At 45.7% G+C, this 27,982-nt stretch overlaps 1 protein-coding gene across 1 annotated transcript; it reads right to left on the bottom strand.

Annotated features, from left to right (window-relative positions):
* wnt1 (wingless-type MMTV integration site family, member 1) lies at nucleotides 1–26,173 on the bottom strand. The gene is made up of 4 exons (XM_085972794.1): nucleotides 26,082–26,173; nucleotides 25,592–25,845; nucleotides 22,875–23,140; nucleotides 1–641 (listed from the first exon to the last, which is right to left on the bottom strand). Exons 1-4 carry the CDS (start codon nucleotides 26,171–26,173, stop codon nucleotides 162–164), a joined length of 1,092 nt encoding a protein of 363 aa, XP_085828920.1. The 3' UTR covers nucleotides 1–161.
* Between the last annotated feature and the right edge of the window lie 1,809 nt (nucleotides 26,174–27,982).

A 27,982-nucleotide genomic window follows, 5' to 3' on the forward strand; every position in this document is an offset into this window, starting at 1 on the left:
TTTGATGCTTAGAGACGTCAAACTTAGACAGTCCCATGGTGAGATGCCCCTTGGATACCCATGCAAAGGTTCCCATGTCCCCCCAGATACCCCATGACAGAGTTCTCCCGTGCCCACTTGGCCGCCCCAAGCTATGACTCCAGGAGAAAGCACTCTGACTCTCAGAGACACTCGTGCAGAGTTTGTGTGGTCGTACAGTTCAAGCAGCTGACATGGCAGCACCAGTGGAAAGTGCAGTGACATCTCTCGGTGACCCTCTCAGTCAGAGTGCGGAATCCCCTCCCACAGCACAGCAAGTCACAGCCGTCCAGGCCCAGGGAGGTGTTATTGCAGGCGCGGCCTGTGGTGCCCATTTTACTGTTCACTGTGCAGAAGTTGGGGGACTTCTCGAAGTAGACCAGGTCCTGGGGAGAGTGCGGTTTGTGAGCGGGGTTCTCAGGCTCCAGGTGGCGCATATCTGCTCGGGAAGCGCGGTTACTGCCCTTGTTGCCGTAGATCACTCGGGAGGCTCCGTCAAACCGGTCCTTCAGCAAGTTACCCACTGCCCGAAAGGTGGGGAGCCGCATCCAACAGGTTTTAACTGTGCAAGAGCCAGACATTCCATGGCACTTACACTCCTGTTTCATCTCGGCATGGACTGTCTGTGAAATTGATAAATATTAATCAGTACATGCAAACACGTTGCTTATTGGAAAGTAATGAACTCAGCATTAATGGTCCCTTGTCAGAGTATTGCAGAACATTGCACTCCTGAACTCAGCTGTTTTGGATGCAACATGTCTCGATCTGGTGAGGGAGCAGAAACTGCAGCCTGGACCAATGCATGCAGCTCAGAAATGCTAATAAACGTTACAGGTGAAGGACTTCAATATTATTTTGGTATACCATCTGAATGGAACGATACTCTAATAGTAAAAAGAAAGACTTGCATTTCTATAGCGCCTTTCACGACCACCGGACGTCCCAAAGCGCTTTACAGCCAATGACGTACTTTTGGAGTGTAGTCACTGTTGTAATGTGGGAAACGTGGCAGCCAATTTGCGCACAGCAAGTTCCCACAAACAGCATGTGATAATGACCAGATCATCTGTTTTAGTGATGTTGATTGAGGGATAAATATTGGCCAGGACACCGGGGAGAACTCCCCTGCTCTTCTTTGAAATAGTGCCATGGGATCTCTTGCATCCACCCGAGAGAGCAGACGGGGCCTCGGTTTAACCCTCAGCAATGCACTGGAGTGTCAGCCTAGATTACGTCTCTGGTTTGGAACTTGAATCCCACTGAGCCATGGCAAGAAACCGTGATAGCACTCTTTACATTTCAAACATGTCTGTTCGCCAATCATATTATAACTTAGTATATCTCGGGTCACTTTGGCACTGATATAAGTGCCCCGCAAGGCCCGGGTTTAGGCATGCGCTGCGCATTCGTGAAAACCCGGAACTTGCGATCTGTCAAGAATCTTCTTGACAGATCCTCCGCATGCACAGGAAATGGACATTCGCGGGCAGAGAGTTGGGCTATTCTTGCCCAGCGAATGCCCGTGAAACTCTTACGCCTGGTAAAAGCAGGCGTAAGGCCTTTTACCAGGCGCACGGGTGAAAATAAATATTAAAATAACATTAAAAAAAATAATTTTAACATTCAAAAACCTGTAAAATATGTTTGTGTTATTTTTGGCCCCTTGGAAAATGTTCGCATTTATTTTTCAAAACATAACATTTTTGGTTTAAATTGTATTTTAATTAATTTTAAACGTAATGATTTTTTTAAATTTCAGTACTGTTAAAATGTGTTTTTTGGGTGATTTCTATTATGCTTACGGGGATTCTGTACGTAACTGGAATCCACATAAGCATAATGGGAATCCCCCTTTCTGATTGGTTGGGCCGGCCCACGTGATCCCAGGGATGTTTGCGAACCGCCTGCGCCCCTGAGATACGTGGGCCTTTACGCAGGCCTATGCATAGAGGCCCAGGAGCTTCTGACCGCAAATTCAGGCTTTGGGACGTCCTGAGGTCATGAAAGGCGCTATAGAAATGCAAGTCTTTACTTCCTTCCTTCCTTCCCTTTCCTTTCCTTTCCTTTCCTTCCTTTCCTTCCTTTCTTCTTTCCTTTCCTTCCTTCTTTCCTTTCCTTTCCTTCCCTTCCTCCCAGTAAAGAATGAATCTTGAGGAACTCGAGCACCAGATCCCAGACAGAGGGACAGACCTGGGCAGGGCAAACTTCTCAGAGGTATTTCTAACACTAAATAACTAATTTGGTGGGTCCTTGGTTCTTTAACAGTTTTATGTGCTTACGATGTTATAAGTCTTTGTTTTTAAGCGGTATACACTCACATGAGTGGAGAGGGAAAATGGTGGCTTAAAAAGAGTATGAAGACATTATTTTGAGTGATTTTAGTGATTGTTGGTTTTGTGGTGTTTTCTGGTTTGTGAATGATGGCTTTGGAGAGAGAGAGGAAAAAAAATCAAAGGATTGGATTATTTGGTTTTCTGCTAGTTCCTCATTTCTCATTGGCACTTCGGGCTATTTTTGATTTGTTCATATTTAGTCAATTGGATATTTGCTTAATTTTCTGTTTGTTACTCATTTTTCATTGGTACTTTTTGGCATATTTGACTTGCTCCCATTTTAATCAATTGGATATTTGGTGGAACGTTAACAGATAAGTGGTTATTTCAGTCAGTTATTTTTTTTTGTGGAGCTTTGAGATGACACCCTGAGGTGTGACACTTCTGCGGCCATATTTTCACATGTGACACCTTTAAGATATGTGATACTGGAGATGCATTAGACACAATACAGCTATAATCATTGGCTCTCCCATGGCATTGCTCATGGATAGAACTGAAACGTTAAATTGAGTACATAAATAGTGTTTTTCTCACCTACTGTAGGCAAATAAGTAAAGCACTTTTTTTTCCTACAAACCATAGTTCAATAAATCCACCATCTACAAGGCACAAGTAAGGAGTGTGATGGAATTCTCTCCACTTGCCTGGGTGAGTGCAGCTCTAACAACACTCAAGAAGCTCGACACCATCCAGGACAAAGCAGCCCGCTTGATTGGCACCCCATCCACCACCTTAAACATTCACTCCCTCCACCACCGGCGCACTGTGGCTGCAGTGTGTACCATCTACAAGATGCACTGCAGCAACTCGCCAAGGCTTCTTCGGCAGCACGTCCCAAACCCGCGACTACTTCCACCTAGAAGGACAAGGGCAGCAGGCGCGTGGGAACACCACCACCTCCAAGTTCCCCTCCAAGTCACACACCATCCTGACTTAGAAATATATCACCGATCCTTCATCGTCACTGGGTCAAAATCCTGGCACTCCCTCCCTAACAGCACTGTGGGAGTACCTTCACCACACGGACTGCAGCGGTTCAAGAAGGCGGCTCACACCACCTTCTCGAGGGCAATTAGGGATGGGCAATAAATGCTGGCCTTGCCAGCGACGCCCGCGTCCCACAAACGAATAATTAAAAAAAAACCTGTGCAGGTACTGTGCTTAGTTACGTAAATAAACACGTCTTTGTAAATCATTACATAGTTTTACCTGTCAAAATGACCTCAGATAGACTTCAAAAGTTCATGCTTTACTTGGTCTTCACATTCTAATACAAAATAAAAATCCCAGCTACCATTAAAGGTCGTAATAATAGCTTCCCTGAGTTCCTGTTCTATCAACTGATGTTAAGGGAGGCGTGGGCATGACCTACAAACAGCAAGTCCTGCCACAATCTATAAATGGTTATTCTTGCTATCAATCATAAAGAAATAATGTTGGCGCGCTATGCACCATCAGAAGAGAGGCAGCCTTAGGTACGATTCTGGGAGTTTTGTCCACAGTGCTTGCACAGAGTGACATGGGTGCATTCTGGACATTCTCGTCTACCATCTGGTTGAGACTCTTCATTCATCTGACAGAGTGATAACTGTGAGAAGCCCTGTGACCTTGAGTTCTAGGTGCCTGAAAGAAGGGCAGGCCTCTCGAGGGCAACCTTATTGGAGCGATTTCATACATAGGAAAGGCAACTGTGTGGGTAATGACATGAATCAGTCATTCATGAAAGAAAGACTTATGAAATAATACCGAGCGGCCTACGCGTGGCGCTGTCCAGGGAGAGTATAAATACTCGGGCACGGGCCCAGCTTGCACAGGACATTCTTAACAGGAACTAGTGAAGGACACAACTAGACCTCCATGTTGTAAAATAGTTGATTAAAGCTTTGTTTAACGCTCAGACCAAGTGCCTCGTAGTTTTCTTACGTCAGATAAGTTTAATGATTCTGTTGTGAATTATATAACGTTAATTTGCTAAATATATTTTCAACCTTATTTAGCACTATATTCCTCAGGTCACTGACCAAACAAGATGGCAGCCAAAACAATATTCTGACTGATTTCATTGGTTACCCTTCTCTTGTATTTTATTGGTAGGTGTTCGACTGCTGATTCTTGATTGGTGGTTCCCATTCCTGTTTGCTACTTACTGATTGGTATGTTTCTTATCTGCTCAGTTGTGCTTTGTTTAAGTTTTATAAAGTGATACTTGAGCCAATCAGGTGCAACAACGCTGTAGACTTCCAACTGTGACGCTTTAAAGTTTAGCACTTTGACATGTTGACAGTGTGACACTTTGAAATAGGACAGCTGTGTGCAAGACTTTTTTCTCAAATGTTATGTTTAATAGATGGCCTATGCTGTTTCTTAATGGTGAATTAGACGCTGTGCTGTTGCAAGGGGGTGCTCAAGTGAGTCGGGGAGCACATCAACACTGAAAGAATTTGGAAAGAAGTTTGGAAGATAGCCCCAGAATTTGGAAATAAATTTTGCACGAGACAGTAAAGTCAGCGTTCTTATGATTGGTTCCTGGAAAATAAATAAAGACTATTTGCTTATCCACTGCATGCTAATAAATAAAGTTAAGCAATTCCCTCATGTCTCACACTTATATATAAATAAATCTCTGTCCATTTGTTCAGGACATGGGTTTCTATAGTGACGGTTGAGAAATATATAACACTTAATCAGCAGGTTTTCCTTCTTTAACAAGTATCTGTGCATTTAATGTTACCAAAAGCTCTGCTTAAATAAACAGGATTAAATCAAGCCTTGTATTCAGAACCCTCTCCAAACATGAATAATGGCACAATCCTTCCTGTACTCGACACCATCTGTATAGGAATCAATTTGTTTTCCTCCGTTGTGTTTTGAGTTTTTGAGATAAACATCAATAAAACTGCGTTAACGTTTCAGGTCTGTGACCCTTCGTCAGAACTGGAAAAAGTTCGAGATTTTAGTCAGACAAGGTTGAAGGGACAAACGGAACTCCCATCGGAGAGAAGAGCAGAACTTCTTCAAGGTGGGCATTCCTAGACGAGAGCGGCAGTAGGAACTTTTCCAGTTCTAACGAAGGGTCATTGACCTGAATCATTAACTCTGTTTCTCTCTTAACAGATGCTGCCTGACCTGCTGAGTGTTTCCAGCATTTTCTGTTGTTATTTCAGATTTCCAGCATCCGCAGTATTTTGCTATTGTAAATAAAACTGTAGCTGGTGTAACTATTTAGAATGATTTTTTTATAAATATAAGGGCCTGCGCTGAGTCATTTCTACCTCAGCTCTTCCCCACTTCAACTCTATCTGTCTTTCTGTGCTTGCTGATAGTAGTTGTGAAAGATCAGCTAGTATTTACTTGCCGTAGAGGGAGTGCAGCGAAGGTTCACCAGACTGATTCCTGGGATGGCAGGACTGTCGTATGAGGAGAGATTGGGTCGACGAGGTCTGTATTCACTAGAGTTTAGAAGAATGAGAGGGGATCTCATTGAAACGTATAAAATTCTGACAGGGCTAGACAGACTGGATGCAGGGAGGATGTTTCCCCTGGCTGGGGGGTCTAGAACGAGGGGTCACAGTCTCAGGATACGGGGTAGGACATTTAGGACCGAGATGAGGAGAAATTTCTTCACTCAGAGGGTGGTGAACCTGTGGAATTCTCTACCACAGAAGGCTGTGGAGGCCAAGTCACTGAATATATTTAAGAAGGAGATAGATAGATTTCTAGACACAAAAGGCATCAAGGGGTATGGGGAGAGAGCGGGAATATGGTATTGAGACAGAGGATCAGCCATGATCATATTGAATGGCAGAGCAGGCTCGAGGGGCCGAATGGCCTGCTCCTGCTCCTATTTTTCTATATTAGCGTACATCATTTTGGTTCTCCAATTTACTGAAGAAGAAGTTGGAAGTTTATATGCTTTACTTTGTGATGTTTTATCCCAAGAAAAAAACCAAAATCCAGCGAGTTGTCTGCACAATTGCATGCAATGGTGGAGCAGGCTCGAGGGGCCATATTCCCTACTCCTGCTCCTAATTCTTATGTTCTTATTACCTGGTTTCCTACATTACAACAGTGACTACACTTGAAAAACTACTTCATTGACTGTAAAGCTCTTTGAACATAAGAATTAGGAGCAGGAGTAGGCCATTCGGCCCCTCGAGCCTGCTCCGCCATTCAATAAGATCATGGCTGATCTTTGACCTCATCTCCACTTTCCTGTACTATCCCCATATCCCTTGATTCCCTTAATATTCAAAAATCTATCGATCTCTGTCTTGAATACACTCAACGACTGAGCCTCCACAGCCCTCTGGGGTAGAGAATTCCAAAGATTCACTACCCTCTGAGTGAAGAAATTTCTCCTCATCTCAGTCCTAAATGGCCGACCCCTTATTCTGAGACTGTGACCCCCAGTTCTAGACTCCCCAACCATGTGAAACATCCTCCCTGCATCTACTCTGCCAAGCCCTGTAAGAATGTTGTATGTTTCAATGAGATCACCTCTCATTCTTCTAAACTCTAGAGAATATAGGCCTAGTCTACTCAATCTCTCCTCATAGGACAATCCCCCCATCCCAGGAACCAGTCTGGTGAACCTTCGTTGCACTCCCTCTATGGCAAGTATATCCTTCCTTAGGGCCCTATATAATTGCAGTAAGACACCTTGGCCTAGAAATTCAGTTAGGGGCGCCCAGCTGGCTAGCGCCCAAAAGTTAGCGCTGGGCGCGGAGCCATTTGCGACCGTCAGATATTCGGCTTCTGCGCCCCAATCCGGAACCGGGCGCTATTCCAGGGTGTGCCCGCCTCCGCTTGGGGCGCTGAAACCGAATTTCAGCGCTCTTGGCGCCGCTGCGCCAGCCGCTGCGGAGCGGCAGGCTGCGGTACTGCAGGCCTCCTCCTTCTCTTAAGGGGGAGCTGCCTGCAACGGGGAGATCGCCGCTGGAGAGTGCTGGCAAATGAGCCCGGCACCTCGGAGAAGTGCCGGGTTCGCGGAAAGCAGCCGGCAATGCCGCGGGGGGGTGGGGGTGGAGGAGGCCGGGGAAGGAGGTGCGGGCAGGCGGCCGCCGAAAAAGCGGCCGGCCGCACCTCCACCTTAAAGCGCCCCACTAAGGCTACAGTACGGCCCCGTTTTCTGGTCGCTGTTTGCGGCCGCTGCGGAAGAGGCGGCCGCAACTAAATATGGGGATCGGGCCGGTTTCGGGGCGGAACCGGGGCACTGCGCACACCGATGACGTCATCGGTGCCGGCGCAGCACTAACGGCTACCGCCGCCAATACCGCTGCGCTGAATATCAGCGCAAAATCCTTTTTGGCGCAGAAGCCCTCTTTAGGCGGTAACTGGCCGCAAAGCTGGCAGCGCCTTAATGAATTTCTAGGCCCTTTACTCTTATACTCAAATCCTCTTGTAATAAAGGCCAACATACCATTTGCTTTCCTAATTGCTTGCTGTACCTGCATGTTAACTTTCAGTGATTCGTGTACAAGGACACCCAGGTCCCTCTGAACACCAACATTCCCCAATCTCTCACCATTTAAAAAATACTCTGCTTTTCTATTTTTCCTACCAAAGTGGATAACTTCACATTTCTCCACATTATATTCCATTTGCCATGTTCTTGCCCACTCACTTAGCCTGTCTATATCCCCTTGAGGCCTCCTTGCATCCTCCTCACAACTTACATTCCCACCCAGCTTTGTATCATCAGCAAACTTGGATATCTTTGGGTCGTCCGGTGGTTGTGAAAGGCGCTATATAAGTGCAAGTCTTTCTTTTTTTCTTTTGGTTGGGATTGCTGGCTCTGGCAATCCCATGAGTTTGAGATTTGGGCTATCATCAGACAGGAACAGTCCTCCTGATGTTGGTGGGAGCATTTTGAACACAGGAATTTTTTCGGTGTAGGGTTGAATCACAGTTTTTGTAAGTTTTTGTATTTTTATTTGACATTTTAATTGTCTTACAGACCTTGGCCCTGAATTTCCACAGGGGTTGCCCTAATCTCCCACTGTAAACATCAGCAAGAGATCAACGGAACCCCCAGAGAAACAGGGTAAATGGCCTGTTGCACTTTTTCTCCATGGGTTCCTCTGATCTCCCGCTGAAGTTGCAACGGAAGGTTGGAATGGCCCTCTAGAAGAGATTCAGAGCCCTTATTTCCAGTGGTAAGTCTTCAGCTTTGTGGAGAAACCATTATGGCGACAGTCAATCTTCAAGAAATTATTTGGAGCCATTTTCTTTGGAGCAGAGGAGGCTTAATTGAGGTGGATAAAATTATGAGGGACCGAGATAGAGTTGATAGGAAGGACCTATTTCCCTTAGCAGAGAGGTCAATAACCAGGGGATTTAAAGTCATTGGTAGAAGGATTAGAGGGGAGTTGAGGAGAACTTTTTTCACCCAGAGGGTGGTGGGGGTCTGGAACTCACTGCCTGAAAGGGTGGTAGAGGCAGAAACCCTCACCACATTTAAAAAGTACTTGGATATGCACTTGAAGTGCCGTAACCTACAGGGCTACGGATCAAGAGCTGGAAAGTGGGATTAGGCTGGAGAGCTCTTTGTCAGCCGGCACAGACACAATGGGCCAAATGGCCTCCTTCTGTGCTGTAAATTTCTATGATTCGATTTGATTGTATACTCCTCTTTCATTTGTGAGTAGATTCTGCTGACTCTCGTGCTTGCTTTGTTATTTTCACATGTCCCTTAACAGTGCTTCATTGCTAGTTTTTCTACTTGATTTCCATGTGTTTCATTTGTACGCTCTCCACCTCTACCAATGTGATTCATTGCTATTTTATGAATATGAAATTTGAGCCAATCAGCTGTACAAAATGTGCATATATAGACTGGTGTGATATGATCGACAAGAGGTGTGCATGATTCAAAACGTATATATACATAAAATAGAGAAATAAATTAAACTGTATTGTGTCTTCAAGGTGGCATTGTACTGTATCATCTATTTTCCATATACTCTCGAAGTTTAACTTGCCAATAAAGAAACTCTACTTTTCATTAAGACACAATCAGACAACTGAATATTTCATCCTGATCGATTGATTGGCTATGTAAGGTTAAACAACCAAATCAGACGATTCAGTTTTTTAACAGAACTCCTGCGAGATTACCTTGTGACTGAGTATATGTCTATAACGTTACAATAAATGATTCTGGTGGGGCGGTTCGTTCAGTTTTATACCCTGGTAACAATACCCCACTGAAGGGGGCAATTCTGCAGGAAATGAAGGTTGAAGAAATGGGGCTACAGTGTCACAGGCCGAGCTCCAACTGGTGCTGCTTGTGACCGTGACTCCCTGGTGGAAGTATGGTATAAAGGTTACTGTGTATGGCTTAGCAGAATTACTGTCATTTAATGTTTTACATTTCATTTATAAATCTGCAAAGACCAACTAATACTCCAATGTTTCTCAATGGCATTGTGATCCTTGACCCCATACATATATTATTAAATTGATTCATATAAAATTGGTACCAGCCAACTGTATCGCGTGCTAGAGAGAAGCTAATTGCAAAAGCTAAATTGTTTTCAATGCAGTTCATATAGATTTAGTTTTAAGAAGACCAACCATGTCTATTAAAGTTTGGAAGCTTACCAATTGCAATAATTTCAAACTTACTGAGTAAATTTAGAAATTAATATCAGCAATGATCTGATTCTTGATATTAATGCTATTTAGAATATATTAGGAACATATGTATATGCAAATTTTGTGTCACACTTGCACCTGATTAGCTCATATTTCATATTCATAACACCAGTGAACCAATGGGGAACATGCTACTAAAAAGCAGATAAAGTGGGTACCTACATCTTCAACGAAAAGCTATCAAGGCTGTACAAAAACAACAACTCAACAATGAGCAGTCCCTAAAAGTTACTAATAAACAAAAGAAGGGGAACCAATGATATAGCTCCAAGTACCTTTGACCTTTCAGCTGCCATCTTGCTTTCCCCACTAAGCTGAGGACTTGCGACTGGAAATAAAACTTCTAACATCATAAAGACATAAAAATGTTGACATTTATTGGAAAATTATCTATACAAGAGCATTTTGTGTTTTTGAAATGCCTCGAACAATGTATTCCTTGGAGCCATGTTGCCTGTCAGAGACATCTGAGGCTCGAGTTCATTTGGCTTCCTAAAACTATCACAGACAGCTGGAGAGATTACAACATCCAGTATGGGGCTGTGCCTACAACTCCCAGAGTTATTATTGTCCTTTACAGCAACATTGCCCATTCAGAGAAAGCACTAGGGTTTGCTGCTTATAAGCCTTGTCCCCTCCTTCAGCCCGGTTCATCCTGCTGAGGATGAAAACCCTGAGGGAAGCCATTTTTTTTAGCAGCAAACTTTGTTGAAATAAAATATAAATTATTACAATGCAAGACAAATGGAACTGTGCATTTTGAAATTTGCCTTGTTTAATTATGATTGATATTTTATAATGCATTGTAAATGGTTATAGCAGCTGCAATTATTTTATTGATGAATTTGAGAGACTCAAAGCAACCAAAAAAATTTAATATTGGCAGCAAAATTGCAGCAAGGCTCTGAATACAAATCGTTGATCTAAACATATTTGTTGCTAATAGATTCTGCTCAAACAAAGTACTGTTCGAGAAATATTTGGTTTAAAAAAAAAAGGAAAGATGTTAATTCGTTCAATCTTAAGTTTTATATTTCTTCACCATTACCATAAAAACCCTCACCCTAAACAGATGCAGCAGAGTGATTACTTCATTTTCTAGTGAACGAATTCTCCTTGTGGGCCATGCAGAAATTTATTTACTTAACTGTTTCTATGAATTGTGAGAGGAACAAATTCATTTATTTATTTGCAGTAGGTAAGGAAATCTTTATTTTCCAGGAATCAATCACTTAGGTGGGAGTATTCCGGGGGGGTCAGCGGGCGTGATCAGTGGTGGATCGGGTGAGAAATTTGATTTTTTTTGACCGGGTCAGGACCCCACTGTCAACCCGTCGCAACATGCCTTTCCCAATGTCGGGTCCGTCAGTGCTGAGCAGACCCAACAGACAGAGGCGGGCAACCCAATTAAACTCATTAGCATCCAGCTGACAGATGATTAACAGGCTTTTTTAACTTACCCTTTGACTTTAACTTCATGGCCACGGGAACCACGCTGTTCGGGGACCATGGCTGTCAACCTGAGGCGGGAGTTCAGTGGCCATTGCTCCAGCTGATTCCTTGACAGCTTCAAATGTACAGTAACAGCTCCCACCGGACAGATGATGATGACTTTCCTCAGTCACAAGTTGTTTCTCAGTCCATTTCCAGCACAGATTCTGCAGGCTTTTCACTTTCCACCCACTCTCACCTCATTGGAAGAACTCTCTCACCATTGACAGATCGCTTCTGTCATCTCTACTTCACCTGCCATCTATTCCATCAACATGGCTGCCCTTTATACACTCTCACCTTGGTCCTCAGAATCCGACCGCGATCAGCCCCAACACCAGCAGCACCAGGCACACCAGCAGCACCAACAACAACAACCTTCTCCGCAATCACCTGATACTGCACAGGACACAGGGCATCAGCACCTGAGCACATTGCTGCCCAGGAGGCCAGGGATGGCCTCACCATGGCCAGATTTACTTCACTTGATGCTGTACACCCTGGCTGCCACATGATGTGCCAGGTTGGCACCACCCCACACCAACACCATAAAGCATCCCTACAATACCCAAGGCATTCCTTTCACACTCATCATCATTGCGGGGATACCATTATGTCTCACCATTCACTATAACTTACTAAGCTACTTCCAAACATGCACACAAATCTGTCCAAGAACGCAAAGTGTTGAAAATAAAGGTTTCAATGTTTGACACCACATTAACAGAAACTTTACATGAACATTGGATAAAACACCCAAGTGCCTACCCTTGTGTGTTGTTAGTTGGTATGATTGCACTAGGATGAGGGTGAGTGTGAGGGATGGCTAGTGAGATGGGGATGTGATAATGTAGATAGAGAGGGATGGGTGGAGGTGCAAGGTAAGTTGGTGTGAGTAAGGATGTGCAGGAGTAGGGTAGGGAAGGCAGAGTGATGGGGATGTGATGAGTGGCACAGCAGGATGAGGTTGAGTTTGGCTTCGTACTAACGTTTCGTGATCTACTGAGATCATTGAAATGTTTACAGCACTGCACCCAGGTCCTCCTGACCACATCCCTGCTTGTGTCGTCCTGTGCAATGTGCAACCAGGCTGTGTTGGTCTCCTGGGAGGTCTCTTCGCCCATCGGAAGGGAAGAGGACCTCCCTGCGTGCTGTGACTCCCTCCATAAGCATATGGAGGGAGTCATGGGAAAGCCTGGGTGCAGCCCTGTACCACTGTGCAGCGCTTGTCAGTGTTTGCAGCACCTCAATGCTGTAGGACACTGACAGCACAAATGTCAAAATAAAGTTGGCCATGGTCCCTTTAAGGAAACCAGCTGATAACGTGTCATGAAATGATGTCACCAGACCCGCTTCTTCTAATTGGACCGGGAAACACGCTGGGCGGGCTTGTCAAGCCCTATCAACGGAAAATCATTTTCCAGAGTGGGATGAAGCTAGCAGCGGGGTCGGGACCCGCCACCGACCCCAGCCGCACCGGACCCACCGAGGTAAGGAAAATCTTGGCTTTACTTCTTAGTCTCTAGGTGTCAGCCGTGGCTCAGTGGGCAGCACTCTCACCTGAGTCAGAAGGTCGTGGGTTCAAGCCCCACTCCAGAGACTTGAGCACAAAAATCTAAGCTGACACTCCAATGCTGTGTTGAGGAAACTAGATGTAATATCTCCAAGTTTGCAGACGACACATGCTGGGTGGGCGTGTGTGCTGTGAGGAGGATGCAGAGAAACTCCAGTATGATTTGGACAGGTTGGGTGATATGGCAAATGCAGTATAATGTGGATAAATGTGAGGTTATCCACTTCGGTGGCAAAAACAGGAAGACAGATTATTATCTGAACGGCAATAGATTGGGAAAAGGGGAAGTGCAACGAGACCTGGGTGTCCTTGTGCACCAGTCGCTGAAGGTAAGCATGCAGGTGCAGCAGGCGGTTAAGAAGACAAATGGTATGTTGGCCTTCATAGCGAGAGGGTTCGAGTACAGGAGCAAGGATGTCTTGCTGCAGTTGTACAGGGCCTTGGTGAGACCACACCTTGAGTATTGTGTGCAGTTTTGGTCGCCTTATCTGAGGAAGGATGTTCTTGCCATGGAGGGAGTGCAGCGAAGATTCACCAGACTGATACCTGGGATGGCAGGAATGACGTATGAGGAGAGATTGGGTTGATTAGGCTTATATTCGCTAGAAGAATGAGAGGGGACCTCATTGAAACTTATAAAATTCTAACAGGACTAAACAGACTAGATGCAGGAAGGATGTTCCCGATGGCGGGGGGGTCCAGAACCAGGGGTCACAGTCTAAGGATAAGGGGTAAGCCATTTAGGACTGAGATGAGGAGGAATTTCTTCACCCAAAGAGTGGTGAGCCTGTGGAATTCTTTACCACACAAGGCAGTTGAGGCCAATTCATTAAATATATTCAAGAAGGAGTTAGATATATTTCTTAAGGCTAAAGGGATCAAGGGATATGGGGAGAAAGCAGGGACCGGGTACTGAGTTTGGATGATCAGCCATGATCTCATTGAATGGCGGAGCAGGCTCGAGGGGCCGAATGGCCTACTCCTGCTCCTATCTTCTATGTTTTCTATGAGGGAGTGCTGCACTGTCGGAGGTGCCGTCTTTCAGATGAGGTGTCGAACCAAGGCCCTGTCTGCCCACTCAGGTGGATGTAAAAGATCTCAAACAAGAGCAGCAGAGTCCTGGCCAATATTTATCCCTCAACCAACATCACTAAAACAGATGGGGCTAGATTTTCAGTTGCTTGCGCCAGCAGTTAGCGCCTTAAGAGAAGTGATTTTCGGGCGCTATGCGTGTAGCGCCCGGGCGCAGCGCAGTTTGCGCCCCGCCCCAAATTAAGTTGCCCGTTAGCGCCGGCGCAAAGTTTAGCGGCCGCCCGGATGCGCGCGCAGAAAATGACGTCACATCCTTGTGCAACGCCCTTTGGCCGCCCCGAATACAAACTTCAGTCGGACCGCCCCATTGTGCGGCTGGCGTCCAGAGCGTTTGTAAAATGGAACGCAACACACCCTGGGGAGCGCAAATTAAAGGGCACTCCTCCTGCACTATAAACGGCAGTCTGCATGTGTTGTGTGGAAGGATCCAGTGTGTTGTTGTGAACGGTGTATTTATGTTTCCGGCCGCCTCCTCCTCCTCCTCCTCCTAAAAAAACACATGCACCCTTCCCCTTTAAGAGCTCACTGGCACCAGAGTGTCTGCCGTGCGCTGCGCCCGAGCTCGGGTGTTGCGCTCTGCACCGCCGGCTTAGCACCTAAAGATAGTAGTGGAACGCCTCTTTTAGCGCTCCACCAACCTCTTAGGGCGAAGCCACTGAATTTCCGGCAACGGGGCGCTACTTTGGGGCGGGCGCTAACTTCGGGCGGGCGCTAAGGTTAGCGCCCCAAAACTGTCTATACTGAAAATCTAGCCCATGATCTGGTGATTATCACATTGCTGTTTGTGGGAGCTTGCTGTGTGCAAATTGGCTGCTGCGTTTCCTACATTACAACAGTGACTACACTCCAAAAAGTACTTCATTGGCTGTAAAGCGCTTTGGGAAACCCTGAGGTTGTGAAAGGCGCTATAGAAATGCAAGTCTTTCTTTTTAAAGAATTTACAAAGGAAAAAGATACTTTTGAAACTTCCTCAATCCTATTTCTTTTTGGTCTCCATCGGCAAGAATAGTTCCTCAATATTTGCGCCAATGTAAAATAAATAGGTCTATGCAAGCACTTGACTCACTTACTGAGAATTAAATAAATAAATGGTTCTGTTTCGGGTGTAAATGAATGCATTCAATTTTGCGCTTAATATATCTGCTGACTCCATTTGTGATCACGTGAGGCCAACAAATTATGAACTAATTGAGTTCACCCGCCTCTCCCGCCAGCTGAATATTAAATTAAAAGAAATGATTGTGCTTCAAATGTCAACTGAATTACCAGCTCTGGCAGGTTTCATTTATATCGTGGTGACACGGCCCGCTAACTGTGTGTGTGGAATAAACACTCGCTTTTGTCTATGTCAGCTAGTGGCTCAGTGGGCAGCACCCTCACCTCTGAGGTGGAAGGTTGTGGGTTCATAGTCCCACCCCAGAGACTTGAGCACAAAAATCTCGGCTGACACTCCAGTGCGGTGCTGAGGGAGCGCTGCACTGTCGGAGGTGCCGTCTTTCAGATGAGACGTTAAACCGAGGCCCCCCGTTTGCTCTCTCAGGTGGATGTAAGAGATCCCATGGCACTATTTCAAAGAAGAGCAGGGGAGTTATCCCTGGTGTCCTGGCCAATATTTATCCCTCAACCAACATCACTAAAACAGATTATCTGGTCATTTTCACATTGCTGTTTGTGGGAGCTTGCTGTGTACAAATTGACTGCTGCGTTTCCCACGTTACAACAGTGACTACACTTCAGCATTTTGGTGGTCATGAAAGGCGCTATATAAATACAAGTCTTTCTTTCAGTACAGGTGCCCGTCCTGCTGGCCAAATATCTCAGGGATTCAATTCATTCATTGTGCAGGAGATAGAAATATTTGCTTTTTCTGCACATTTTAAGCTCTATTGTGAGCTGTTTGTTCTCCCCTTGTTTAAGCTCTATTGTGAGCTGTTTACTCTCTCCTTTTTAAGCTCTATTGTGAGCTGTTTACTCTCTCCGTGTTTAAGCTTTATTGTGACCTGTTTACTCTCCTTTTTAAGCTCTATTGCGATCTGTTTACTCTCTCCTTTTCAAGCTCTATTGTGAGCTATTTACTCTCTCCTTGTTTAAGCTCTATTGTGAGCTGTTTGTTCTCTCCATGTTTAAGCTCTATTGTGATCTGTTTGTTCTCTCCTTGTTTAAGCTCTATTGTGATCTGTTTGTTCTCTCCTTGTTTAAGCTCTATTGTGAGCTGTTTGCTCTCTCCTTGTTTAAGCTCTATTGTGGTCTGTTTGTTCTCTCCTTGTTTAAGCTCTATTGTGAGCTGTTTACTCTCCGTGTTTAAGCTCTATTGTGATCTGTTTGTTCTCTCCATGTTTAAGCTCTATTGTGAGCTTTGTTCTCTCCTTGTTTAAGCTCTATTGTGACCTGTTTATTCTCTCCACTTTTTAAGCTCTATTGTGACCTGTTTTCTTTCTCTGTTGTTTTTATCAAGCTTTATTATGCGCAATTTTGCAGCTCATTTTATCAAGCTCCATTTTGCGCCTTTATGTCTTTCCAGGTATTGTTTGTTTTGAGCCCCATTGCGCGCTGTTTTTCCCCTTTTTTGCCGCTCTTTTTGCAAGCCTGCAATTTTTATTCTTTCGCTGCTCTTTTTTAAGCCCCGTTGTGTGCTCTTTTTTTTTTTCAAGCTGCATTTGCGCCTTTTCCCTTCTCCAGCTCGCCATTGTGCGCTGATATTTTTGCTCCATATCTTTTTCAAGCTCAGTTGTGTGCCGTGTTTTTTTACAAGCAGTTCCCCAGATTCCCTACAGCCTATTGCCCAACTATCTTTTTTCTTCAATTTCATTTCCTCTGATCTTTTTTAAACTCCCGTTTGCCCTTGCCTTTTTCTCTCCTATTAACAACCCAAAATTCTTTGTATCCCAATCTTCACACCAACTCCTCATTGCTCCAATTCTCCCAAATAGTCATTACTTTCTCCACTCCTCGGTACACCCTCCTCTTCACTGCTATGCCCCAACTACTCCCGTCCACCACAACTCTGTGTCACACTCAAATATCTGTGTCACACGTTAGAAAAAAGGTATAAAGAAACAAAGGCACCATTTGCAATGTATCGTCAAACCCCTCAGTAACAGAAAATACCCAAATCAGAATGTCTGTAGCTTGGTAAAATCACACATAAAAAGATGAACAAGGTCACGGTTGTGATCAGTAGCTTGAACAGCAACAACATTCTGAACGACGTCACCTAACAGCAATTAAACTTTGTGGCCTTAAAAGGGACACAGCTTCATCCAACATGCGTCTTTCATATTTCAGATGATGGTCCACTAGATTGATCCCTGGGATGAGAGGGTTGTCCTAGAATCATAGAATCATAGAATGGTTACAGCACAGAAGGAGGCCATTCGGCCCGTCGAGCCCGTGCTGGCTCTCTGCAAGAGCACTTCAGCTAGTCCCACTCCCCCGCCTTTTCCCCGTAGCCCTGCAAATTTTTTTTCTTCAGGTACTTATCCAACTCCCTTTTGAAAGCCACAATTGAGTCTGCCTCCACCGCCCTCTCAGGCAGTGCATTCCGGATCCTAACCACTCGCTGCGTAAAGAAGTTTTTCCTCATGTCGCCTTTGGTTCTTCTGCCAATCACCTTAAATCTGTGTCCTCTGGTTCTCCAATGGGAACAGTTTCTCTCTATCTACTCTGTCTAGACCCCTCATGATTTTGAACACATCTATCAAATCTCCTCTCAACCTGCTCTGCTCTAAGGAGAACAACCCCAGCTTCTCCAGTCTATCCACGTAACTGAAGTCCCTCATCCCTGGAACCATTCTTGTAAATCTTTTCTGCACCCTCTCTAAGGCCTTCACATCCTTCCTGGAGTGTGGTGCCCAGAATTGGACACAATACTCCAGTTGAGGTGGGACCAGTGTTTTATAAAGGTTCATCATAACTTCCTTGCTTTTGGACTCTATGCCTCTATTTATGAAGCCCAGGATCCCGTATGCTTTTTTAACTGCTTTCTCAACCTGCCCTGCCACCTTCAACGATTTGTGCACATATACCCCCAGGTCTCTCTGTTCTTGCACCCCCTTTAGGATTGTACCCTTTAGTTTGTATTGCCTCTCCTCGTTCTTCCTACCAAAATGTATCACTTCGCACTTTTCTGCGTTAAATTTCATCTGCCACGTGTCCGCCCATTCCACCAGCCTGTCTTTGTCCTGTTGAAGTCTATCACTCGCCTCCTCACTGTTCACTATACTTCCAAGTTTTGTGTCATCTGCAAATTTTGAAATTGTGCCCTGTACACCCAAGTCCAAGTCATTAATAAATATCAAGAAAAGCAGTGATCCTAGTACCGACCCTTGGGGAACACCACTGTGTACCTTTTGACCAGTCCGATAAACAACCGTTCACCACTACTCTCTGTTTCCTGTCACTTAGCCAATTTTGTACCCATGCTGCCACAGTCCCTTTTATTCCATGGCCTTCAACTTTGCTGGCAAGCCTATTATGTGGCACTTTATCAGATGCCTTTTGGAAGTCCAGGTGCACCATGTCAACCGCATTGCCCTCATCAACCCTCTCTGTTACCTCATCAAAAAACTCCTATGTGGAGGGATTGAGTAGATTGGGCCTAAATTCTCTGGAGTTTAGAAGAATGAGAGGTGATCTCATTGAAACATGTAAGATTCTGAGGGCGATTGACAGGGTAGATGCTGAGAGGATGTTTCCCCCTGGCTGGAGAGTCTAGAACTAGGGGACATAGTCTCAGGATAAGGGGTCGGTCATTTAAGACTGAGATGAGGAGGAATTTCTTCACTCAGAGGCTTGTGAATCTTTGGAATTCTCTGCCCCAGAGGGCTGTGGATGTTGAATCATTGAGTATATTCAAGGCTGAGATTGATAGGTTTTTGGATGCAAGAGGAATCAAGGGATATGGGGTTAGGGCAGGGAAAGTGGAGTTGAAGTAGAAGATAAGCCATGATCTTATTGAATGGCAGAGCAGGCTCGAGGGGCCGTACGGCCTACTCCTGCTCTCATTCTTATGTTCTTATGGTCAAAAGTATTTTTAAAAGAGACAGTCATTTAATGCTAGTTTCTTCTGATCTGGAGCTGGAAATTTCGAGCACCTGGCAACCTGTGAGCATTCCTTACCAATAGCAATTAACCTCTAACTGACCACAGTATGTCCCTTATGGACAGAAATGAGATTTATGTGGTATTATCGGGACAGGCTCAGTTAAACATTACTCCACCTTAGCAGCAGAATAATTTATTGCACGTTACATGGTTTAACACGCCTGCCGGCAGGTCACCTGACTTATTACGAGCAATGCCATCAGAGTTCGGCTTAAAAAAAAATAAAAATATATATATATATGATCAATGTTGTGCCTGTCAAGGTGAAAGCTGCCAGTGATGGGCATTGACCATTTTTTTTTTGCCATTTCAGGCATTTGGTGTCAACATCAAAAAGTCATAGCACAGCTACAGAGTAGAACGCTCTTTAATCGACCCCTGAACTGTGCCTCAGCCGAACCTCAGAAGTACACCCTCTACTGCACCAGTGTGACATTTATTTGCCATTTCCTACACCAGTCACCTGATGGTCTCTGACCGAAATAACAACAAGAAATGCTGGAAGCACTCAGCAGGCCAGACAGCATCCGTGGAGAGAGAAACAGAGTTAATGTTTCAGGTCTGGGACCCTTCATCAGAACTGGAAAAGGCTAGAGATGGAACAGATATTAAGCAGGCGCAGAGTCAGGGAAAGGTGGGGGGGGAGAGGGGAGGAAGGAATTGAAGGAGCATTCTGTGCTAGGGTAGGAAGTAGGAGAGATTAAATGTTGCAAATGGGGATGGCAGAATCATAAACAGCCTGAAAAATGGGGGCAGGGGTTATAGTCTGAAATTGTTGAACTCAATGTTGAGTCCAGAAGGCTGTAAAGTGCCGAATCGAAAGACGAGGTGCTGTTCCTCGAGCTTACGTTGAGCTTCATTGCAACAGTGTAAGAGGCTGAGGACAGAGAGATGGCCTACTCCTGTTCCTAATTCTTATGTTCTTGTGGTCAAAAGTATTTTAAAAAGAGACAGTCATTTAATGCTAGTTTCTTCTGATCTGGAGCTGGAAATTTCGAGCACCTGGCCGAGATTGCAGATGTCCGCATTAAGTTAAGGCCACGACAATGAGGGATACTTACAGCTGGCAGAGGGAGAAGGTTTTTGTTTCAGCAGACTGGACCACATTCAAGCCCAGGTTGTAGAGATGTACGATTACTAACCTCATTCACCCAGAAAGCCAATGTTATTTAGTAATTAAAATGCTGTAAAAATGACAGATCTATTTGCATAAGGAGGGCTATAAGAGCAATGCTACATAGAGAAAGGGTGTTCAACTTGTGGCCCTATGGCCACCTGCGGTCCCCGAGCCCTGAAAACCTTGCTCTCAAATCCCAGATAATTCAATCAAACTTGCCCTTCTATTTCTTCTCGCTGTCTTGTCCTGTTTCAATTGTGATCTTATTGAATGGCGGAGCAGGCTGGAGGGGCCGATTGGCCTACTCCTGCTCCTATTTCTTATGTTCTTATGATGTGTGGGCCTGCTGGTGTGGAAAGGGTTGCTTTCAGTGCTGTTAGTGTCAGCAACTTGAGATAGTTGCAAATGAATGAAAACATGGGGCTGAATGTTATAGGTGGCATTCGAGACTCCACGGTATGCACCGATGCAACCCACAGGCATAAGTGTTGAACACACCTTTGACCTACGGTGTGCTACCTCGAGTATATAAAAGAACATCTACCTAATGAAAAGATGGGATGCTGCCAGTTTATCCCCGTCAAAGCCACACCTATCTGCAATTTCTCTACGAGTCTCTTATTCCAGATACTTGCTTGAGGTTAATACAAATACCTGTTAATACAAAGATGGGGACCTTGAAGACCCCAATTACACTTCTGGCTGCTTATTGTATCGCTCTCTGGTCAGGGACAGCAGCAATCTGAACACAATGGTGCTCTGCCATCCGAATTCGCTTGAAATCTTAATATTAGCAAAGAGCTGAGGATCCTGTCAGCTCTCTGCCAACATTAAAAATAACGTTTTTTTAAAAAATTTCCAAGTAATAGACCACCTGGGAACTTTTTCAATTTTTGCTTATACTGCACAAAATGGGAAACCAGAGCAGCGTGGAAGTATTCTTACAGGGATTGACAGGGTAGATGCAGGGAGGATGTTTCCCCTGGCTGGGGAGTCTAGAACCAGGGGTCACAGTTTCAGAATAAGGGGTCGGCCATTTAGGACTGAGATGAGGAGGAATTTCTTCACTCAGAGGGTGGTGAATCTTTGGAATTCTCTGCCCCAGAGGGCTGTGGAGGCTCAGTCATTGAGTATATTCAAGACAGAGATCGCTAGATTTTTGGATACTAAGGGAATCAAGGGATATGGGGATAGTGCAGGAAAGTGGAGATGAGGTAGAAGATCAGCCATGATCTTATTGAATGGTGGAGCAAGCTCGAGGGGCCGAATGGCCTCCTCCTGCTCCTGTTTCTTCTGTTCTTATTATCTGCTCCAGGTGGTCTTATATTGCAGTGCAGCACTAAGGGAGTGCTGCATTGTTGGAGGTGTGTCCTTTCAGATGAGCCCTTAAACAAAGGCACCATCGGTGTAAAAGATCGATCCCATGACACAATTCAAAGAGCAGGGGATTCTCCTGATGCATTGTCCAAAATGTATCCCTCAACTAACGTCACTGAAAGAGATGATCTGGTCATTTATCTCATTGCTGTTGGTGGGAGCTTGCTGTGTCCCAATTGTACCGCTTCAAAAGTACCTCATTGGCCGTGAAGCGCATTGGGAATGTCCGGGAGAAGTGCTATATAATTGGGAGTACTTTCTTTGCAAGCTCGGTTCAGATCGGGCGACTTCATACATGGCTTTCACTACAGTTGGGGCCGATTTGAAACGAAACGCCTTTTGCATCCATGTCCAACGTGTGGGACAAGTGGCCGAGAGGGCAGAATGAAACCGGCAGACAAAGCAGTCTGCCGGACGTTTAAGCTGTACTCCCAGCCCTGTCAGATTTTGCAGAGGCTTCACCCTTATATCACCAAATAATAGAGTAGGGACATTATTAATATCAGTGGGATTACCAGAAAGTAATAGCTCTCTAAAATCTCAACGGTTCTGACAGAGGGGCAGAGGGGCTGCAGGTAAGGTTCCTCCTGTTAGCAGCCACCAACAACTGGTCTGTGCTGTCCTGGGCTGTTGAAATAAATCAATTTACAGTTGACTCTATTTTCTCTCCACGGATGTTGCCTGGCCTGCTGAGTTTTTCCAGCATTTTCTGTTGTTATTTCGGATTTCCAGCATCTGCAGTATTTTGCTACCAAACAACAGTTGCTACTGTTTAATGGGCACAGTGCTTAATATGTTTTTTTTAATGTAATGGATTTTAAGACTGGAAACCTAAATCGTGTCAGTTTTGAAAGAAATTGTGAATTCAGCACATTGCAAATGACCAATCTCCTAACCTGCCACTAAACAATTCCTGGAGGAAATCTTCGTGCTATTTAAATATAACCAGGGTCCCGTGCCTGGGCTGCTGGATTGAGCAAGTGATCCCTAAACTTGAATGTGCTTATTGCGAGTCCTCTTAAACACCTTTCACTCCCTTCAGTTACTCATCTCGCTGTTCGAAGCTTCTGTTATTTTTTTGTTTTGCCTGAAATCATGCAATTATTACCAGTCTGCCAGCCTCGTTGTTGTGCAGGTTGGTCAGATAGCGCAGGTCTCTGCCCCTTTCGCTGGAATCCACGAAGTCGCGGCCGAAGACGCGGCCGAACTCGATGTTGTCGCTGCACCCGCCCCAGTGCCAGTCCGGCCCGCCCGGCCCCCGCCGCCGGTAGTCGCAGGTGCACGATTCGATGGAGCCCTCGGAACAGGAGCGGGACACGGAGTGGGTCACCGCCGCGCTGGTTAGAGCGAAGATGAAGGCTGTCTCTCGGCATCCTGCAGAGGAGGGGGGGGGGGGGTGGTGGTGGTGGTGGTTGGGGGTGGTGGTAGGGGGGGTGGGGGGTGGTGGTGGGGGGGGGGGGTGCAAAGGGCCGAAATGTTAGAGAAAGAAACACAGTACAAGAATCAGAAAGAGAGAGAGAGAGACGTACAGAACATGGAGAAACAGAGAGAGAGAGAGGGGGGATAACTTTACAAATAGAGAGAGACAGGGAGAAACAGACGTGGAGAGCAGAGTCTCAGATATCGAGAAGCAGAGAGAGATACACACAAATAGAAATGGAGAAACAGAGAGAGCGAAAGTGATAACTTTACAAATAGAGGGAGACAGGGAGAAACAGACACAGTTGGAGAAACAGACAGCCATGGAGAGCAGAGTCTCAGATATGGAGAAGCAGAGAGAGACACACACACAGACACAAATGGAGAAATTGAAGGAGAGGCAGACAAACACACGTCTGGAGAAAGAGAGAGAGCGACATTGAGTCACACTGAGATGGAGAAACGGAGAAAGAGCGAGACAGATATGGAAAAACAGAGATATGGAGAGTGAGAGATACATATGGGGAAACTGTGCGAGAGAGAGGCACGCACACAGATATGAAGAAACCGAACCAGATGCACAGAGATATGGAAATCAGAGAGCAGAAGATATACAGACAAACCGAAACACGTAGATATGGAGAAGCAGAGAGATGCAGACAAAAAGGTATGGCGAAAGCGAGAGGGAGACCGAGATATGGAGAACCCGAGAGCGAGAGACACAGATGTAGAGAAACAGTGAAACGCCGATTTGGAGAAACAGAGCGAGGGGCGCACAGACCGAGAGGAACAGAAAACGAGGTACACACACAGGTATAGATAAACAGAGAGGCACACAGGCACGGCGAAACGGGGCGAGCGAGACACACAAGAGATATGATGAAACAAGATAGACACGATATGGAGAAAATGGTTGAGAGAGGTGGAGAACCAGATATAAATCTGGAGCGAAAGATAGAAGGGAATAAGAGAGACAGGCACTGGAGAAACAGCGAGAAAGAGACTGGAATATGCAGAGAACAGAGAGCGACAGGTGCAGATACATACACAGCAAGAATCACAGCAGAAACCAGCCTCTTAGAGAGTTGGAAACACAGAGAGAATGAAACCTGCCGAGAGAATTAAACACAAGCCGAAAACTTTAAATATATAGGTTGGGGGAGAAAAGGAGAGCGAGTGAGACACGAGACGATTATTTTTAAAACATAAACTAAACAATATAAAGGTGGAATGGACTGATTGGGGATGGATGCTTTAACAGGAGCTGAACATCAATACTCAAGCTGGCGGTGCCAATAATCCCAAAGTGAGGCACCACCTACTCTAACTGGTGTCCCTTGTGAACATTAAGCACAGGGCGGTTATTAGACGCTAATTGAGGAATGCGCCTCTACCCACAACCTGTGTGACGGCAAACACCAAAACATGGGCTTCAAGTCCACCAGTTTGGCCTCCACTCTCAGAAGGGAGAGGGGCAGCATTGACCGGAGGGATTAGTGCTTGGCTCGGTGTGGGATGCCAGACTGGCTCGGTTCACTCTTCCAGATGGGAGTGCCAATCTCTAACCAGGTCAAGTTGGCCTACCCCACAAACACGCGAGTTGGTATCTCTAAAGTATGAGGGTTCAGTTCCTCGTCACACACTTTGTTATATCGGCTTCCAATGTTTCCTATTCCAGAACCAGGTTAATAACTTCCCTGATACCAACTAGGAGTAACCTAGTTGGTGAGAGAACATTAACAATGGACCTATTTTAATTCTTCATTTAAGAGTCTCTACCTGTCGTGCGGGTTTTTATTTCACATCCCCCAGCACCAGGTGTGTAGATTTTTTTAACCTGCTTCATTTCAAACTCAGATCAGACCCTGTTACAGTTAGATGGGCGAGTACTTCTGCAAGGGACGGATTTGCCTGGTCGGGGTTATTATGTGGGATCAGACCACCTTATAAATGTTTGGACACCAGGCTAGTCTGGAATGAGCCGGGTGCACTGGCTTAGTGTTCCTTGCACTTCCAATCCAATCCGGCTTGGGCAGACTGATCTCAGGTAGGACGTCCCATATGGACCAGGACTTGTTCGGACAGAGCCATCCGCTTTTCCTGACTGGGGTTTCTTTATGAAGCCAGTCTGATATGGATTGGAGTCGCCCCATTATCCCGATCGGGGATTCCTATATTGGCCGGGACTGGAGTGGACAGGGCTGGGCGGAATGGCCCCAATGATCACCATCAGGGTTTCCATATGGACCCGGACTGGACTGGGCAGAGTAGCCCCATTATCCTGACTGGGAGTTCGAGATGGAACTGGGCTGGGATGTACTACTGAAGGTTCCCTGATGGAGAGCCGGCTGGGATGGATACACTGCTCCCGCTCACTCCAAGCGGGGCTAGACTAGGCGAGCTTACCTCGGTTGACGATCTTGCCGAAGATGTTGGGGGTTTGGGATGTTGGACAGTTCCAGCGGCGGTTGCGGAATTGCCACTTGCATTCCCTGATGGCGTTCTGTAACCCCCCGGTGATGCTGTGCAATATCCCCGGGTTCTGGCGGATCAGTTTCCTCTGCTTTCTGCTCAGCAGCTGCAGACTCGGGTCCAAAACCAGCTGAACGTATTTCGAGTCGGTCAGTAAATTAGAGGAAGAAGCAATGTTTACAATTCCCCTGAAACATAACAAACAAAAGAAACAGTCAAAACATCAACGAATAATGCTAAACAATTGTGGGTTCTGGTGACCCACAATATGCAATGGTACAGATTAGCAATCTCAGAATTTGTCCAATGATGTAAAGGGTTAAAAAATACATTCGCACCTGTTTGGAGTTTTCTGCTAAAGACGCGAGTCGCTGTTTTATTTTTAAACGAGTGTATTATGATTTTCTCTTTATTAAAAACTTACCACCATCTCCCACTGTTATTTACTGCCAGGGTGTTGGAAAGTGAGGTGAAAGCCAGGAACCATAGAGTCTTCAGTCCCAGGACTAATGTCATGGTGCTGTTCGTTAGGAATGATCATCAAATATATATATTATTATATATATAAGGTTTGTTGCCTCCCCCCCAAAAAAAGTAATACAGTTTTCGGAGAAAGCTAATTTCAGTGGAACAGGTAGCCCTTTGCCAATGAATGGGATCGCCGGCACCCTCCAAACTGATCACAGATGCTTCATAACTGGGGCTTCCTGCCTCTTATAAGTTTGTATGAAGCGCTTTAAAAAAAAGTGTCGGACAAGCCTCCGAGTTTAGCGGAACAATGGTAGAAACGCGACACATTCTTTCCTTATTGCCTGCGAGATCGGACCCAAGAGCTTTCCATCAATCTGTCCATCATCCGCCGGCTGAAAGACAGCAGATTAAAACGGTTAATGTCCATGTAAAACCACTTCAATCCTATTGTTCAATAACCTTCGGGGAACGGCGACACGCCACTGCTATGTAACCCAGTGTAACCGAACCAATTCTACAGCAATCAGCCTCATTTATTACCACATTGAGACAAATGTTTCCTCAAATAATATATATATATATTTTTTAAATCTCATGTTCAAATAACCAGGACACAATGAGGATGCGCGCAATAAGGAATCTTTTCTCGCGTTGCTTCCTACACTGTTTAAGAGCATTTTCAAACTGTGTTTCGCATTAGCTGGGAGTCGCCGCCAGATCCCAGGGTTTAAATGACTCCTGACGCCTCTTTCGCGGCTTCGTTTTGTTTTTGGCTGAAAAGTGAAGTTTGCTGAAGGTCACCGCCAGTTTGTTCGAGCTGTCACAGGCAGAGCCAGTTCGTTCTGTTTTCTTTCAGGCGCAACTTTCCTTTGAGTAATATGTTTACTTAAAAAAAAAAGACACAGCGACAAACAAACAAATAAAGAAGCCATTCACGCCCCCTCATTTATCCCCATAATAATATCACCGACCAGAAAGCGCCTTTAATGTGGCTGCTCAACAGTCTGGGATATAGATCTCTATATAATGATCCAATTTATTGCGCTAAAGTAAAATGTTTCTCAGCTGCATTTCCACAAAATATTATTAATTTGATAAAACGGTCAGCATTTTATAATGTAACAACGAGTCTCCCTCATTTATTTTCAGTTTGGGTTGATTATTGGGAATTGTCCTGAAGTTGCAGACTGATATGATTGTTGTGAAGCAGCAATGGTTCACTGAAAGTCCAGAGCTTCGTCTCCTTCAGAAGGAAGTGACTACGTTCCGTCATCTTTAACAGTTGTTCCGCCTTAACCCCCCACCCCCCCCCCCCCACCCCCCTCCCAGCTGGGCTGTGTCACCCGTGGCTCACTGGGCAGCACTCTCGCCTCTGAGTCAGAAGGTTGTGGGTACAAGTCCCACTCCAGAGACTTGAGCACAAAAAGCAGGGCTGACACTCCAGTGCAGTACTGAGGGAGCGCCGCATTGTCGGAGGGGCGGTACTGAGGGAGTGCCGCATTGTCGGAGGGGCAGTACTGAGGGAGCACCGCACTGTCGGAGGGGCAGTACTGAGGGAGCGCCGCACTGTCGGAGGGGCAGTACTGAGGGAGCGCCGCACTGTCGGAGGGGCAGTACTGAGGGAGCGCCGCACTGTCGGAGGGGCAGTACTGAGGGAGCGCCGCACTGTCGGAGGGGCAGTACTGAGGGAGCGCCGCACTGTCAGAAGGGCAGTACTGAGGGAGCGCTGCATTGTCGGAGGGGCAGTACTGAGGGAGCGCTGCATTGTCGGAGGGGCAGTGCTGAGGGAGTGCTGCATTGTCTGAGGGGCAGTACTGAGGGAGCGCCGCACTGTCGGAGGGGCAGTACTGAGGG

This window comes from Somniosus microcephalus, chromosome 33 (genome assembly GCF_052327205.1).
Source record: "Somniosus microcephalus isolate GS21.2 chromosome 33, FLI_Smic_1.0, whole genome shotgun sequence".
In the NCBI taxonomy this organism is placed as follows: domain Eukaryota; kingdom Metazoa; phylum Chordata; class Chondrichthyes; order Squaliformes; family Somniosidae; genus Somniosus; species Somniosus microcephalus.